The following is a 17,466-nucleotide window of genomic DNA, read 5'->3' as shown; positions in this document are numbered from 1 at the left end:
GTGTTGTCTACTCAGCCAAATACAATTTTAGAGTAAGTCTATTAAGCCCTGAATCTGCAAAAATCTAATATATTTATTATCAGAGCCCGAATAAATATTAAAAGTCCGTTTTTAGCTAAAATTGCACCGACTGGAACAAAACATGGTGAAGGAATGTCATTTTATTACCAACTTCATATTTTCATAGAAATTTGACATTAATAATGACAAACCACACTTTGTCATTGCAAATGCCATGCAGCTAGAGTTAGAGCGTTTTCACATTGTCCGATCCGATATATTTTCTCTGTATTTATTTATGCATTTAATAAATAACGCAAAAAGGCGGAATTAATGCCAATAGCACTCTCCTGCAGCTGTTTTTGTCATAGGCGCCTTCCGACATCCGATATCGGAAAGGCACTTCCGATAAATTCAGCCATATCGGAGCTCTCCGTTAGCTGTCGGACCGATAATATTTGTTTGTGTGCGTACGTGTAGGCATAATGTTTATTGTAGTGTGCGTGACCGCTAAAGCTACGCGGATTGCGGATCCTACATCCGACATCGGATCGGACAATGTGAAAACGCTCTTAGGGCTGATTTAGACGGCGCGCGAACTCGCATGCCATTTTAGTTACATTGCGGACTATTGATTACGTCCAATTCAAAACCCGCAATGGTATGAAACTCGCATGCGAGTTCTCGCATCGTCTAAGGGTCGGTTGCACAAAACTGTTCTTATCGTTAAAGAGTTCGCTAAATTTGTATGTATGGAAAGTTTCATAGTAAAGCGCCGGGGCACGCCGGCTGTCGTTTATCAGTCTGTCAAATGTGGTTGGTGCAACTGGCCCTAAATCAGCCCTTAGGGTCCGACTCTAAATCTGCGAACGGGCAACTTTCTGACGAGCCTATAGACCAGCAAGTAACGGCTCCACGGGGCCCAGGGGACCAGGAGCCGCCGCGCCCATTACATGACCTTGGCCGGCTCGTGGGCGCCGATCACGCTGACCTCTTTGGCCTCATCCTCCGGCTTGATCTTGGCCACTGACGCTGAGTTCTTGGACACGGCGAAGTTCATTATACCCCCTGGAACAAAAGGAAGCGAAAACTTCTTTAGCGGCGCTGTGCACTTTTTGTGATGGGGAAAAATTTTTAAACACACGTCACGTCTCGGTCACGTGACCGTAAGATTCGTAAGACGTAAGACGGACACGTGACCTAATCGAAAAACTGTTACAATGTCATTGAGTTTTCACTTCTGCCGGCACTCCCGGAGTGAACCCGTTGTTTTTTTGCATTTATTTAAGGCCTGAGTTACACTTGTAAGTTTTACTTACGTAAGTAGGGACAAAGCTATTTGTTAGAATGAGATAACGATATTCATCTCTCATTCTGTAGTATAGCCGTGTCCCTACTTACGTAAGTAAAACTTACAAGTGTAACTCAGGCCTAACTTAAAACGTACCGTAAAATGTACCTACTTTGCTCCAAAATTTGAATTTAGATTAAAATTTTATATTGAGTTAGGCTTAGAACGCACTGCGATTAATTTCTTGCGGTTTCTAAAAGTGCGTGCGCTTATAAAGCAAGCCGTAGCCGTACGTTACACTTTATGCGGTTCTAAAACCGCAAAAAAAACGCAGTGCGTTCTAAAGGCTTATCTATATTGATATATTATATACCTACGCCGATTTAAAAAAAGCCATCACCACTATCATGTACTTAACACTTAATGGCATTTCATTGTAAAAATTATTCAATTGAGCTAATAGTTCACATACATATGTAAGATGGATGACAATGCAATATTAATATTATGGTACCATCGAGCTGATCTGATGATGGAGACAGGAGGTGGCCATAGGAACTCTGTGATAAAACAACGCGCCACGTCCATTAGTATACGGGCGTTTACTGTACCAGTTTCAGTGTCAACAATGGGAAACTTTATTGGCAACATTTAAGCACAGTTCTGCCAGCCGGCCTAAAAGTTTGGCCACAAAGCTGATACGACGCGCACCTGCACTATAACCGCAGAAAATTTAAGCTCGCAAATGCGGGATTCGACTATTAGTGTACGGCACTGTGCGACACAAGTATATTCAGTACAAAAATGCTTATTGTGCCACACAGTGCCGCACACTGGTGGAATCCCGCCTTTGGGTCAAACAGATCACTGTGTTATGTCTTTCCTGTAGACATACACAAGAGTTAAGGGCTATAAAGGTTAATTTTCTTATTTAACCCTTATCCACGTGAAAAGGTCCTCCTTTTATTTAGAGAACTATGATAAAATCATTGCTTACATGCCCACAAGCTGTTAACTATTGCCCACAGGAGAGAAAAATGTACTGTTCGCGATAACACACTAGTTTTCTCTCCTGTGGGCAGTGATCTGTTTGACCCCTTTACTCCCCAACTTTTAATACAGCTATCCATGTTGAAGTGAATCTGATTTTGTGTTAACTTATTATTAATTTTGTGAAACGTGAATTATATTAGAAGAACAAATATTTGTGTTTTTAGAATAATACTATGAAAATTATATTTATTCTATTGTCGTATAATTGCAATGCTATAGTATTTTTTAAATAACTTGGGTACGGTTACAGCCATCATCTCCATACAATTTATAACCTCAAAACATAAAATCTCGCATTTTATTTTGATGACTTTCACCGTACCCAAATTGTTTGAAAAATACGTAGTCGTGGTGATTTATAATGTGTAAGTAAGCGCAGTCAACGCACCGCCCGCACTCTACCTTTGAAGTGGAACACTGCCCCGCCCAGCGCGCCGAGGGTTCCGAAGGCGACCAGCATCCATTTGATGACGCCCACGGCTCGCTTCGGCCAGAACAGCTGGTGTTTCAACATGTTCACAAACGTCTTATTTAGAGCCAGACCCTGGAAACAGAACATCGTTAAATTATCGACGTATAACGGACGACCGGTCTGGCCTAGTGGGTAGTGAGTGAGTCACTACCTACTAGTGACCCTGTGAAGCCGATGGTCCTGGGCTCGAATCCTGGTAAGGGTATTTATTTGTATGATGATACAGATATTTGTTCCTGAGTCATGGGTGTTTTTCTGTGTATATAAGTATGTGTTTATCTATACACCGTGTTTTTTGTTGATTTCCGTTAATTTCAAGGGTGCATTCCTGAGCTTAAATCAAGTAACTTTCTCAAAGACACCGATATTCTAATTAACTCCATTTCGGAGATAATCAATAATTTATTTTTTTCCTATAAGGCCTCTACAAGCGTGTACACTTGCCTTGGGGCCGGTTTACATATTGATTAGTGTTTAGAATGAGTTCATACATTTGCTACTAAACTTAAGTACAATCTCGGTCGATCGATGTTCGAAATGAAATGACATTGATAGGTCACAGATTTCAATTGTTTTGTTGAGTTAAATGTAATGCTCGTGTTACAACAACGCTACATGCTGCATTTAATTACTTTTTAAACTTAAATATTTTTTTTTTAAAACAAGAAAAAAAATATTTTTTGAAAATTAACTATGCCATTTAGTTCTCTTAAACGTACTTAACCATACCCCGAAGTTAACGGAATTCAATAAAAACACGGTGTATATAAGTATGTATATCGTCGCCTAGCACCCATACTACAAGCTTTGCTTAGTTTGGGCACTAGGGCTTGGTTGATTTGTGTAAGATTTCCCCTAATATTTATTTTCTCGTTTTTCATATTTTCTCGGCTTCCACCGGAGTACTGCTATGCACGGGCCTAGGCCAAGTGCACCTCAGCTAAGTGTAATATCTATTATTTCTTCTTAATCTAAAGCAGGATGAACGTTCCTGCCCGTCGTGTGAGTCTCCAAGTTTGCGGTAAGTGGTTCAGTAATTGGCGCTATGGATAAGTTTAATACTATATTCTTATAAAGGGTGTAATAAAAATGTAAAGATGAGAGAGTGAGAAGAAAACGTGTAAAGAGTATTTCCTAATTAACATATTTTTAATAACCATACCAGCAATACCAGGCCAGTTGCATACCATTATTGACGGATTGATCAATGGCAATCGACATAGAACCTATATAAAACCATAAAATCAAATTTAGGGAACAGTAACTGACGGTTTGGTGCAACCGACAATTTAATTTATAGTAAATGATCCTAACCTATTTATTTGTTCAGAAACTTGAGAAGAACCATCAATACTAAGAGCAATTGGGTAATTCTTATTCTTATGCATTTTTTGTGTAACACGTAAGAATAACATGTATTTTTGTGAAAATAAGTAAACTCTATATCAATATACTTAGCAATTTACCTCTAGTTTTAGGTCAACCTAAATGTATTGTCCTAAGAGTATTAGAAGCATATTAAAAAAAAATTACAAGTGCGAAATGTCACGGACCGCGTAGTGTGACTTCCCCAGATTTTGTGATATTTGTTTTTTTTTATATGAAGTGATTTTGCAATAATTCATATCAAATAAAAAACACTAATCCTTGTTCTACAACACTGTTTAAAAATTGTATGGATTTATAACAATTTTATATAATTTTAAACAACATACATTTTGTGATTAGTTTTCGCGTCACCACCGCGCGTGGTAATATAAACATGCGGTACGCGGTAGAAAATTATCTTTACTACTGGCAGCCTTATTAAAGTTTTTTTAGAACAGCAAACACAGTGTTGCTGTTCTAAAAAGTTGTTGTCAGGTTTACAAATGGCTGAAGGGAGAAGTTTTGCCGAAAATTATTTATTTGTGTTCATTTAAAAAACGGTCAACCTTAACGCATCACCGCCGTGTTAGAGTTTTAAAAGTAAGTTGCAGTTTCACGTTATTGTTTGTAACATAAGATATACCTCATACATTGCAGATTAAGTTAATTATTTAACATTTGCAAAATCAAAGGAAATGTTTATGTAATATCAAACATGTTCCAAATTATCACGACCGTGGCCTCAAAAATCTGTCACCACCACGGACTTTTGAGTCCACGTTCGTGACATATAGACACGTGGTCGTGTCATTCTTAATTCGTTTGATTAATTTAGAGGCACATGCACTTTTCAGAAATGCATTTTTATTAGCTACAGATCATTTGCTATTATTGCCCGACTGCGAAAGCAAAAAAAATGTTTTTCACTTGTATGTATGTATGATGTGTGTCGAATTCTTTGTCACGCTCTACAGCCTTTATAGTTTGACGGATTTCAACGTCTGAGCTGTCATTAGGTTTGTCGTAGTCATAAGAGTGACTTAGGGTATGTTAAAATAACTATATAAATCAAAATAGCCGAGTTGGCCACCAAAATGCCGAAATGTCACGACTGAGGGACACTGTCACAACCGTGTTTATGTACTCATTTTAATTAAATTTCCTAAGGGTATTGAGCGTGACCATATGAATCAAAAAAATGCTTTTTGTATGTACTTTTGATATATGTAATAATATGTGAAAAATAAAAACGTTTATGAAAAAAAAAATTTTTGGACACAATTTAAGAATCACCAATTACGAAGTTTTCAATAGAAACTTGACAACGTCACGTACGTTGGCAGTTAAACGGGACGTTGCAAAAATAAATTGCCTCAGTATTTCGTGATTTTTATTCGAATTCAAAAAACAGGAAACGTTTCTTGATTGTGCCTATGCCACAGCGATGGAATATATATATGTAGACGAAGGTCAATACGTTTATGACTTCGGAAAATGATCCATATGACACCACGTCAGTCACACCACTGAAAGTTATCCCTTCTTCATAAACCGGGGGCGGGATATAAATACGCCCGCAGTTTTGAATATTAAATTCCCGCTAGTAATAAAAGTTGTGATTGGTCAATAAAAGTTTTGAATGGCTAAAATAATATTCTAGACCTATGTCAAACTTTTGTGCGGCATTACTATACACGTGGCACATTGTTTGACTTTTATTGTATTGTCCACAGAAGTAACCTTTTTCTAAAATGTGTTTGACCCTTATACCTATCACTTATACAGTTTTCAGATATCATTTTATTTCATTTTGAACATCGATAAACTTCTAAGTAAAATTCAGAAAGACAGCAATTGTAAAATGAAGGAATACGACTAAATTATTGGGTAAGAAAGGGCAAGCTAATTTAAAATCACAATGAAAAGCTTGATACATTGTAAGTCTGGTAACACATGTTCATATTCTCAAGATATGAATAGACGTAATTGACAGTGTTTGATATATTGGGTGCAATTTTTGTTATGAAGGTTTTTTTTTAACCGCAATTCCAGAATAAATACACACTGGAAGAATGAAAGAAGCGTATGACGTATTTCAACGAGTTTAACCGAGAGTCTCCGAAAGCCAAGAGCAGGGCTTGGAACCGGTATTTTTTTAAAACCCCGAATAGCCCAATATTTTGATTTATTATATGCTCTGTACTTAGGACTGAATTATGTTTTTAGGTAACAACTTCGTAGTATTAGATAGTCCCACTAAAAATAAAATAATAAACCAAAGAACGAAAACGAACGTAATAGTACCGGTATTTTTGTATGGAGCAAACGTTCCCTACGAACCATAAAATTCCGTTCCCTCTTCTTATCGGTTAGGAGAGAGAACGTATTTTTTTAGTGCGCGTTCCATCGATTAATCGGTTTTTTAATGAACGAAATAATGTAAAGGTTTTTGAACGATATTAACAGGTATTTCAATACCGGTTCCGAGCCCTGTTCAAGATTTTTCTTTGAATTTTATTCACAGACGTAAGCTCGGCCCACGTGGCGATATAAATAGGTAAGTAATTTGGCTTCCCTTGCTACATTATAACATAAAATATGCAAGAAAATGACAACAGATGTAGTGAAGGAAAAATAATAATAAGCTTGTGGCGAGCTGAATGAGAAGTGACGTCCCTTGGGTCCCATACCCCCGAGAGTCGGTCAGGCCCCTCTCTCCGGCTTGCCTTAATTGGCCGGCTGGAGTGAACAATGAGCAGGGGCCGCAGGACTCTCACCTCTGGCTTGCCTTAACCGGCCGTCCAGAGTGGGGTGTCAGAGCTATATATGCTCGCAGGGTGGAAGTGAAATATGCCTAAGACGCGAGTTGGCACAGTGGCTGCTTACAGCCACTGGGTAGAAAGCGGTGCACACCTCTCCACACCCTGAGCCGTTCACGCGATATTGTCCCCTTGTCGCTCCGTGCGAGCGGCCGTTTTCGGGGACCCATATTGTGAGTTGGCGAGTCACCACCTGCCCATTTTTCGTGTTTTTAATAACATATGATCAAGGCAGGTGCCATAGTTTCTTCCATAGTCCTAGTTACCAGTCCATTAGCATTCTCAGCCCAATAGCCCAGTTCTTTCTGTTCCTTTTTCTTGCAATAGTCCTACACTGACCGGGGCTTGTCCTTGGGTGCACTACCATAGCGCATACAGGGATAATCGTCGGTCAGTGTCACATCACACTTAGAGTAAATTGTCAATTTACAAGGGGCCTCTACGTGTTGGCTGCGGCCCCACGCACGCTTACCAAAAGTCCGGGACCCCATGGTCCCGAGATCATGTAAATGACACACATAATAATAAAAACATTAATATGGGAACCTGGAAATACATTTGAATGACGACACAGTAAATGTTTTGTTATTGTTTAAGGATGACTCAGGCTAGACCGGGCCGTGCCTGGGCCGAGGCGTTCGACATGTCATTTCTACACACGACTATGAAGGCTGATCGGTGATCACGTGGTGCTTTCCATAGAAACCGAAGCTCCGGAAGCTCCAGCCCGGCCCCGGCCCGGTCTAGTGTGAGTCATGCTTTATTCGGCCCATTTCCATGTTACTACAAACTTTTCTGTAATTACTTTGACTTATATAAGTACATGCACTCGTAGTTTATCTACACACATATCTTAACCCCTATAAAAAGGATGAATCACGCTAGGGCCGGGCCGGAGCTTCCGGCGCTTTGTTTTCTATGGAAAGCACGTGGAAAGCTGATTACCGATCAGCTGTCAGACGCCTTGGTCCGGGCCCGGCCCGAGCTTCAGCAGCAGGGCAGAGCGTGAGTCATCCTTAATGCGTTAAAAAACCGCAAAAACGACTCAACTTACCTCTTCCACCCAGAACAGGGGCGCGTAAGAGTTAAGCATGACTTTGCAGAGCTCCAACTTGAATATGAACTCACTCTGTCAAGGTCGGAATAACTCAAAACGACTCAATTTACCTCCTCTACCCAGAACAGGGGCGCATAAGTGTTAGGCATGTCTTTGCAGAGCTCCAACTTGAATATGAACTCACTCTGTCAAGGTCGGAATAACTCAAAACGACTCAACTTACCTCCTCTACCCAGAACAGGGGCGCATAAGTGTTAGGCATGTCTTTGCAGAGCTCCAACTTGAATATGAACTCACTCTGTCAAGGTCGGAATAACTCAAAACGACTCAACTTACCTCCTCTACCCAGAACAGGGGCGCATAAGTGTTAGGCATGTCTTTGCAGAGCTCCAACTTGAATATGAACTCACTCTGTCAAGGTCGGAATAACTCAAAACGACTCAACTTACCTCCTCTACCCAGAACAGGGGCGCATAAGTGTTAGGCATGTTTTTGCAGAGCTCCAGCTTGTCGGTGTTCAGCAGCAGCATGCTGAACTGCACGCGTTGGCGAGCCACCAGCGGCGTTCCGCTTATCTGTATAAACAAAATGAATTCTTATCAAAAAGTTCATTTCGTGTAGGTAATATAGGGTGGCTAAAAAATAACTACATTCCCGTTGCCAGGGAGGTGTTGGGATTATACTGAGCAACTTTTACTATGGGACCAACCCCCCGAAATCACGAAAAAAATAATTTACCATCCCATAGAAAATGGGCCGGCCAAAATATATGAAACAGCCAAATTTTCTTTCGTGATTTCAGGATTGGTCCCATAGTAAAAGTTGCTCAGTATAATCCTAAAACCTCCCTGGCAACGGGAATGCAGTTTTTTTTTAGCCTTCGCGTATAATGCAAACTGCCCCGAAATTAAGTTTTTTTTCTTTTCGACTGACTTTGAACGTGAACAGTGCTACCATCAGTTTGGCACTGACATAAACGCTAGCGTGAACGTAACTTACTTTTTATGCAACTCGCTCTTATAGTTGAATTATCGAGAAGATGGAATTGCATTTGTAGTGGTTGTATGCTGATAGTACAAGAAAATAGAAAATTCAAATATAGAATGCCTGTAAACAAACAATACTACTACATATGCAATTCCACGCTCTCGATGATTCAACTATACTAACATATTTATTAGTGCGAGCATGTAGGTATAGAAAGTAAATTACGTAGACGTTGGCGTAAATGTCAGTGACTCATGGTACGGGTAACTTGACTTAAAACTCTCGGGAGGTATCTTTTTAAGGCCCTAAATGTGGCCTCTTCTCTCACTCTCAAAGGTTAAAGGGAGAGATCCCCTAAAGGGATAAGTTCGCCTTTGTACTGCCTATCCTGTGCCATATTTGTGTTTTTGAGTTCTGTACAATAAAGAGTTTATGCATACATACAAAGATACATTCAAAATTGCATTGGGTTCATAACATAATGTATCATAGAATGTTGCAGCTCGCTATACCAGGCGTGGCTCACTCCGCGATTTCATCGCTTTGCTACAAGTAGCTAAAAGTACATCCGTTCGGCCCCAATTTTGGGGTTTGCCATAAGCCGCGCGTGGCGCTGTCGCCACCTAGCGGCTATATCTGTGCTGATCGTAACAGACGCGTTTTGATAGAGAGTGAGTCTTCTGTACCTAGTACTATTATTTATTCTGTGGCTATACAGAAGGCCTAAGATGGCCGGCTTTTTATCATTTGTCACCATGCCCGTCACGTTCTAACAAGTATGTAAGTGCGAAAGTGACGCATGACATGACAGGTGATAAAAACGCGACCATCGACCATGATACCGCTGCAGAAATGCTTTTAAAACTGGAGTGTAGTCTTGATTAAATTTACCTTATATCGCTAAACGAATTTGTCTGCAACCGTCATGTCACCGTAATATAATTTCCAGTTAACCCAGATATTCATGAAATCGCGTTCATTAATAACTAATTAACTTTACTATTACCTAGTAATTGCACGCGTTTTCAACTCCAGTATAATTAATTAATTTGCTAAATACCTATCCTCATAATGAGTTCCACGAAGTTCCCTGAAAGCGGTGTTCCGGTTTGGATCACGTTTCGCCTTTCTAGGATTTCACTGGTAAAGTGGTTCCAGAGAAATCAGTGTAGAAACTGTAGAAGTGCTAAATACCTACTAATACTGATCCTTGTATAGCGCTTATTACATCTACCCTTTTTCAAGGCACTGTCGAAAGCGGGCCGGTGTACCATGGTTTTCCAATGACCGGGTAAAAATTTCCGTTTCTTGAAATATCAGAACATTCGTTAACAATATTTGAAAAGTAAATACTTTGTCTCGAATTGCCAAAAATATTCAACGTTTGTTATTTTTGTTCTAAAAATAGAAATGTCGATTGTGGAAGTAGATTTATTTTTTAGTTAAATATATTTGTTAACGGTGCCCTGACATTGCGTGGAACGGAAAACTAGGATGGTAGCTCCCGTTGACCGGCCTCCCTACAAAAAGTGCCCGGTGACCGCGTAGATGTAAGTAATAAGCGCTTATAACATTGGTAGTAGTAGTATAGGTATGTACCATCACACTCCGCGATTGTTGCGCCATTTAGGGTCCTAGCTAAATTGGTTGTTCAATACTTACGCTATAGAATTTCCAACTTTAGCAAGAACCCAAATGGCATAACAATCCCATGTGGTGACTGCACATTGGATTTACATGTTAGGGCGTCCGCTAGCTGGCATGATCATGGTTGCATGGGGCGGGTGCGGGAACATAAAATAGTATGAGCAACGGTAACTGGCGCGGATGCGTGCGACGAATGTTTTTACCTAAAATGGCACCCGCGTGCGCTTTACCCGCGCCAGCACTTTATTTACTGTGAACAAAGTGCTAACGTCAGTAAAAGTTGGTGCTTGTATGACCCTTGATTCTGTACAATGCTCAATTAGACCAACGAAAAGTTCAGGGCATGAGGTTCTGAAAGTAAGCATAAGGCCTCACAAGTTCCAAGCCCTCAAAGCTCACCTTGTTTGGTCTAGACAACACCTTTAAGTCCTTTAATGAATGAATATAAGGTTTTAAATACGAACCGGCTCAAAATCAATCTCGATGCCATGCTCATTGACGTCAGGGTTCAGCCCTTTGCAGTTCTGCACGAGCGAGGGATCGCTGTCCAAGAAGTGCGGCATAGACACGAACATCGGCGCGCCCACGCATTTGGTTATGTCCATGAGGCCCTTTAGAGGGCACTTGTCTGGGGTCTCGCAGAAACAGTTGAGCTCGGGGTCATTGGCCAAGTCGCCGATGTTGGCGACGTAGCGGTTCGTCTTGATGCCACGGTATGAGGTCTTCTTTTGGTACCAGGGTTTGAAAGACCTGCCAGGTAAAAGTTTCTTATTTGGTGGATTGGAAATGATAAACAGTTTTGTAATGTGTAATAAATTAATAATAAAAATTAACAATAAAATTATTTATTTGGACAACATCTGAACTTGACACACCATATACGTGTCTTATATTTTGCGTTTGCGTAATAGACCGGGAGATAGTGACACATTTTACTGGGTCATTTGTACCAGTATGGCGGTTCGTCAGGGGTCTAAGTACGTAAAGAACGAAATAAAAATGATGGTCATAGCGCTGGTACCGGCGGCCCAATCGCGTGGGCGTTAGTCGAACGTGTCGGATAAATTACGAGTGTCGAACGATTTTTTCCACAAAAATCCTCGTATTATTCGATAGTCCATAAAAAAGAAGTAGACGGTAGCGTAATGCCATACTTCTCCGGTGTGACTTACAGCCCGCCATACTGAGGCGAACACATTAATTAAAAAAAAACAATTCAATCATTTGTGCCAAGCTAATTTTTGCACAGGTGATCATCGTCGAGCAGCCATTCATGGACATCACCATGCCATACTTTTCGGATGGTTCCAAATGGCCGCCATACCGCCGCAAAGGAGTTAATTTTTTTTTTATTGCTAAACGATTTGTACCATCTTGTAATTTTTTTTCAAGACTTTCTGTGTGATCATAAATGGTAATCTCATAATGCCATACCTGTAGGAGGTGGCAAATGTGTATAATATTTTTTTTTTATTTCAAGTATGGTGCCCCTTTTTCCCCCTATTAGAAGTATGGCAAATATAATAATGGTCACATTGCATCATATAATTTCCAAAAATCCAAATGCCATACTGGTACAAATCGTCAAAAAATTGTTTTTTGTTTTAAGTCTTGGCTTAAGTCACAGTCGTCCGCCCCGTAGTTATAATCTGAAATATATTTTTTTAGGTACAATTGTATCCAAACAAACAGAATATGATGATGCCATGCTGTAAAAAATTATTTTACGTATACATAGTCGTATTTTTGAAACGTGTCGATCAAATAAGTTTTTCAAGTATGGCAGCAGTTTATCCCCCTACTATAAGTATGGCAATTATAATAACGGTCACATTTTATCAAATACTTTCCAAAAATTTAAATGCAATACTGGTACAAATCGTTTAACAAAAAAAAAAAATTAACTCCCTTGCCCGCCGCGGTATGGCGGCCATTTGGAACCGTCCGAAGAGTATGGCATGGTGATGTCCATGAATGGCTGCTCGACGATGATCACCTGTGCAAAAATTAGCTTGGCACAAATGGTTGAATTGTTTTTTTTTTATTAATGTGTTCGCCTCAGTATGGCGGGCTGTAAGTCACACCGGAGAAGTATGGCATTACGCTACTGCCTACTTCTTTTTTATGGACTATCGGAAAATACGAGGATTTTTGTGGAACAAATCGTTCGACACTCGTATTTTATCCGACACGTTCGACTAACGCCCACGCGATTGGGCCGCCGGTACCAGCGCTATGACCATCATTTTTCTTTCCTTCATTACATGCTTAGACCCCTGACGAACCGCCATACTGGTACAAATGACCTAGTAAAATGTGTCACTATCTCCCGGTCTATAAGTTTCATTGTGTAAACGGTGACTCAATCACATTTTAGAAAAAGTTAACAACTCTGGTACTTATTGTTGGAAAATTGGACTCTCAAGTACTGAAAAAAATTATCCAGTCTGTAAGGATGCAGCGTAAAACTTAGCTTTAGATTCCCTTATCTTAGCGATTTCCACAGGAAAGACGATTTTGAGCAACGGAAACGTTGTGGCTTATCTCTTAACTTGAGAGAACTTACATACCTGCACAGATCCCCAGAAAACGATGCCAGCCTGTCAAATTCTGTCAAGAACGGGGGGAAGACCGTGCCATCCGTCCCTCCGTACTCATTGCAATGGTCCCTCCATAGCTCCTGCTTGTCCTTCCCGTCCACTGCGAGTACTTGGCCTACGTCCATGACGTTCTTTTTGCCTCGATTCACGGTTATAACTTTTGGATCTACTGTGCCGTTACGCTGTAGAAATATAGTACTGATTAAAAAAAAATTTAGGTTTATTAGTTATGAGATTATGGTGACACAAGAGACAAACATACCCACACATTCACTTACAAAAATGCATACATAAAGTTCTCAAATTCCTTTCTGTTTCACTGTTTTTCAGGTAAAAACAAGGTTGGTCTGATGTGTTGTGTTCAGTTGCACTTAAATATCATAGACAGACATCTAAGAGTGTTAGACATTAGGCTGTTTCGTATAAGATTGTTCCCAAATATTTACAAACAGCAACATTCCTAACTGTACATCGGTGGACCTTATTACAAAAGGCATAAGCATCCACCTTTGTACAGTTAACTGATTGTGATTGGACACACCGAAGGCAGAAGATCACGCGGTCATTCACCAATAAGATGGACCGATCAAGTTAAAGACTCGTCATCCTCTGCCTTCTACACGGTCATCAGAGACGCGTTGAACAGAAACCGGTGGAGACAGATCATCCCTGATGCAACCCTGTTACTGACCATCATCCTCAGACATGAGGGACCGACCAAAGAGAGAGAGAGATGTACAGTTAACAGTGTGGGCGGTGGTACTAATATATCTCGGTTCACTTACCGCTCCAAAAATAGAGAACCTAAACTGGTTATTGGGCTCCAGAATCAAACCAGGAGGCCCTTCCTTCTTCAAAGCAGTGCAAACCGCTTTCGGCGCGAACTCCGTCCTCGCGCAGTTTATGGTCAGGCCCCTGAACAGAACGTCCAGGGCCTTGACCCTGAGGAACATGTCTTCAGGGTTGTCGAAGATGCCGTTGAGGGCCTTGCCGATCATGTTGAGCATGGCTGGCTTGTCGCGGTAGACAACTGTTGCCATACCCTGATAAAAATTGAGACAGATTGCATATGAATAAGTAGTGGACATGTTTCCTGTAATGAGCCGCCAGATGATCTGTCGAATGCGCAGTTAGCGCTCTATTGGCGAAACTCTCGCGCATCTTTTATTACATAGATTTTAAGCAACCAACATGAACGTGCAATGAAGTGGGGCCTAGGATTGTTAGCTTTTTAGAGGCTTTGCCTTCGTCTTTCTAGTATGGGAGTACCTACCGTAAAGTGCCTACTTAGCTTCCCACTGGTCAATTGTTTTCCAACAGTTTTTATATATGAAAACTACTTTTGAAGTTATGACGTTTAAATAACACTTGCACTGCGTGGGCTATCAAAATCGCTGCAGACTTTTATTATTGGTCTAACTCTAGGCATGTAACAGTTAGAAAAATATTTCTTACATTTTTAGGTAGAAGTATACATATATGGTAGAAGTGTATTATACACAACATGGTAGAAGTATATATCGACATACCTACCACAATCTGATAAAAAAAAAATAAAAATAAAAAAATATTTATTTTGGAGCCAATTAGGCACATTTTACGGTACCAAAAAGGAAGAAGAAGTATACTTACCAACATAAATGGATGAGGCATTGTGATGATCTCTTCACCGGTCAAACCTGGACCCGACTTTTCTGGCTTGAAGTAGAACACGTCCACCTTCTTGTAGTTGACCGTGTCTTCTGCGTCGTTCTCTTCTACTTCTACTTTCTCTTTCCATTCCCTGAAGGTGATAGTTTTTTTAATACCCTACCGAAGAATGTGGTATCATGCCTAGTTTGCTCTCCAATGGGTAAATGGGCTCCAACAGTTTTTATATAAGAAAACTATATCATAAACTCATTTAAGTGTTACAATATGAGAGTAGTGCTGGTCTACTTTAAATCGGTATACTTATCAACATACCTAATTACCTACCACAATATATTAATTAAAAAAATATATATATTTCTGACTACTGACTGACTGAAATTAATTGACCGAAGCGAAGCGAAGGTCTACGTTTTGACTCGGGCATTTTGCTTTCGTATGTCCGGATGTTCTCCTCTACAGGTCGCAATTCTTAACCGATTCTCGTGAAATTTTGTGACCGAATTTTATGACTAAATAAATTTTTTTTGTCAATCCGGTTTTTGGAAATTTTTAAAAATGGCGGAGTCGTGATACCTTGCGCCTAAACAAATAGTCGTATCGATATCATAAGAGTTTTCTTCTTTTTGAGACATGTTTACAGAGTTAATAGCAAAAAATGCAGAAAAAAATTATCGCTGGTTTAGGCGGTATGTAGATATTTAGTTTTTACTTGAGAATGAGTAGCTAAATTTCGTCAGCTTTAGTAAGAACTATCATGGCGCATTTTGCAAACGTTCGCTTTTTTGTTTGCATAGGGAGGTCCCTGGTTCCATCCCCAGTAATTGTATGCTGCTACATAACTTTTTGTATTTTTTTATACTTAAATTTCGTATCAATTGTTGTTTTTTATTTTATTTTTTTATTTTGAAAAAATGAAAAAAATCGTATTTTTTATTTATCAAGCGCGGGCTAAGCGCATTCGTTTATTTTTTGCAACAGATGATGGCTTTTTGCGCTTTAAAGAAAATTTGATTCTTGAATATACGGCGCCATACCTTTGGCCTATGCTCGTCTAGATGGCGACACCATTTTATATTTAACAATTTTTACTCATATCAGTAAAAGAACATGGGTCAAAATCATATGGCGTTCTAAAAATAAAAAAAAACATTTATCCATACATATATACATTTATTGATATTTTTTTTTCATTAAATTTACTGTGACTACAAAATTTAGTATGACAATAACCCTCTACTACATATAGGGACCCTGCGAGTTGGAGGGTCTGCCATCTTGTGGCCTGAATCGGAAACATGTACATTGCCAAAACAAGTTCTACCATCTACCGTTCTTGTAGGTACGTTTCCTTATGCATAGTAGGTTCTGTCATCTTGTGGGCTACATCGGAAGCATAAACGTCACATTTACGCCTCACGCCAAAAATCTGACGGCTCCTATGCTACCCCCTATAGTTCACGCACGCCCACTATAGGGACCGTGCGCGTTGGAGGGCCTGCCATCTTGTGGCCTGAATCGGAAACATATGTGCACATGTACATTGCCAAAGCAAGTGCTACCATCTACCGTTCTCGTAAGTACGTTTCCTTGTGCATAGTAGGTTCTGCCATCTCGTGGGCTACATCGGAATCATAAACTACACATCTACGCTTCGCGCCAAAGATCTGACGGCTCCTGTGCTGCCCCCTATAGTTCATGCACGTCCCCTATACACTTTATTCTCTTTAGATTAGATATTTAAATTCTTACTCGAGAATAAGTAACCAAATTTCGTCAGCTCAACTAAATGCTATCATAGCGCAGTTGGAAAGACGCTTACAAGCAAGGATATGGGAATAGGTACCCGGTTCGATCCCCAATAAATGCAATTTTTTTTATTTATTTTTTGCACTTAAACATCGTATTGCTGATTGATCAAGCGAGCGCGAAGCGCGAGGTAAGCGTATTCGTTTGATTTTTTGTTTGAATATTTTTTTAGCGGTTTTAGTTCAAGGGCATGGCTGTTCCAGGAGTCAATTTCCACTTACGTTTATAGCATGGGTGGTCACCATCCATAAATCGCAGGGGTTAACATTGCCTAGGGTAGTGGTCGACCTTGGGCTCAGGGAACTAGCTGTAGGTTGCTCGTACGTTGCGCTTTCCCGGGCTCAAAGTCTAACTAACAATAATGTTAGTTAGACTTTGAGCCTTTTAATTTGGATCGCCTCGCTAAAATGGCCCATAATTTCCGCAAATATTTTTTTCTTCGAGGCAATTACTCCGTTCTCATTTTTTCCCAGTGGAATTTCTTTGCTTTATTAAATTTTTCGTGTACATTTTTTCATAAACTAAATTTTCCTTTTCTCAATTTATTCCCTTTTCTTTTTAATCCCAGTAGTTAAAATGACCAGTAGGTATTTTTTTTCACTAACTAAATATTCTCTATCTCCACATTTTCTCTTTTTTTTAATGCTAGTGGTAAAAATAACCAGGTTTTTTTCAAATAGGTAGGTTAGGGTTATTTTTTTTGATGACCCTAA

At 39.9% G+C, this 17,466-nt stretch overlaps 1 protein-coding gene across 1 annotated transcript in view; it reads right to left on the bottom strand.

Moving 5' to 3' along the window:
* Positions 1 to 912: 912 nt before the first annotated feature.
* LOC134796934 (uncharacterized) overlaps positions 913 to 17,466 on the bottom strand; it is a 66,855-nt gene continuing 50,301 nt past the window's right edge. The window contains exons 19-25 of the mRNA XM_063769128.1: positions 14,927 to 15,077; positions 14,080 to 14,337; positions 13,265 to 13,476; positions 11,159 to 11,444; positions 8,510 to 8,635; positions 2,747 to 2,888; positions 913 to 1,068 (exon numbers count right to left, since the gene is read on the bottom strand). Of these exons, the coding sequence (XP_063625198.1) occupies positions 950 to 1,068; positions 2,747 to 2,888; positions 8,510 to 8,635; positions 11,159 to 11,444; positions 13,265 to 13,476; positions 14,080 to 14,337; positions 14,927 to 15,077 (1,294 nt within the window). The 3' untranslated portion in view covers positions 913 to 949. The remainder of the gene's footprint in view (positions 1,069 to 2,746; positions 2,889 to 8,509; positions 8,636 to 11,158; positions 11,445 to 13,264; positions 13,477 to 14,079; positions 14,338 to 14,926; positions 15,078 to 17,466) is intronic.

The sequence above is a fragment of the Cydia splendana genome, chromosome 14, assembly GCF_910591565.1.
Source record: "Cydia splendana chromosome 14, ilCydSple1.2, whole genome shotgun sequence".
NCBI classification, from domain to species: domain Eukaryota; kingdom Metazoa; phylum Arthropoda; class Insecta; order Lepidoptera; family Tortricidae; genus Cydia; species Cydia splendana.
Note: the sequence above shows the minus strand (reverse complement) of the source record. Positions and strands in the feature narration are given on the sequence as shown.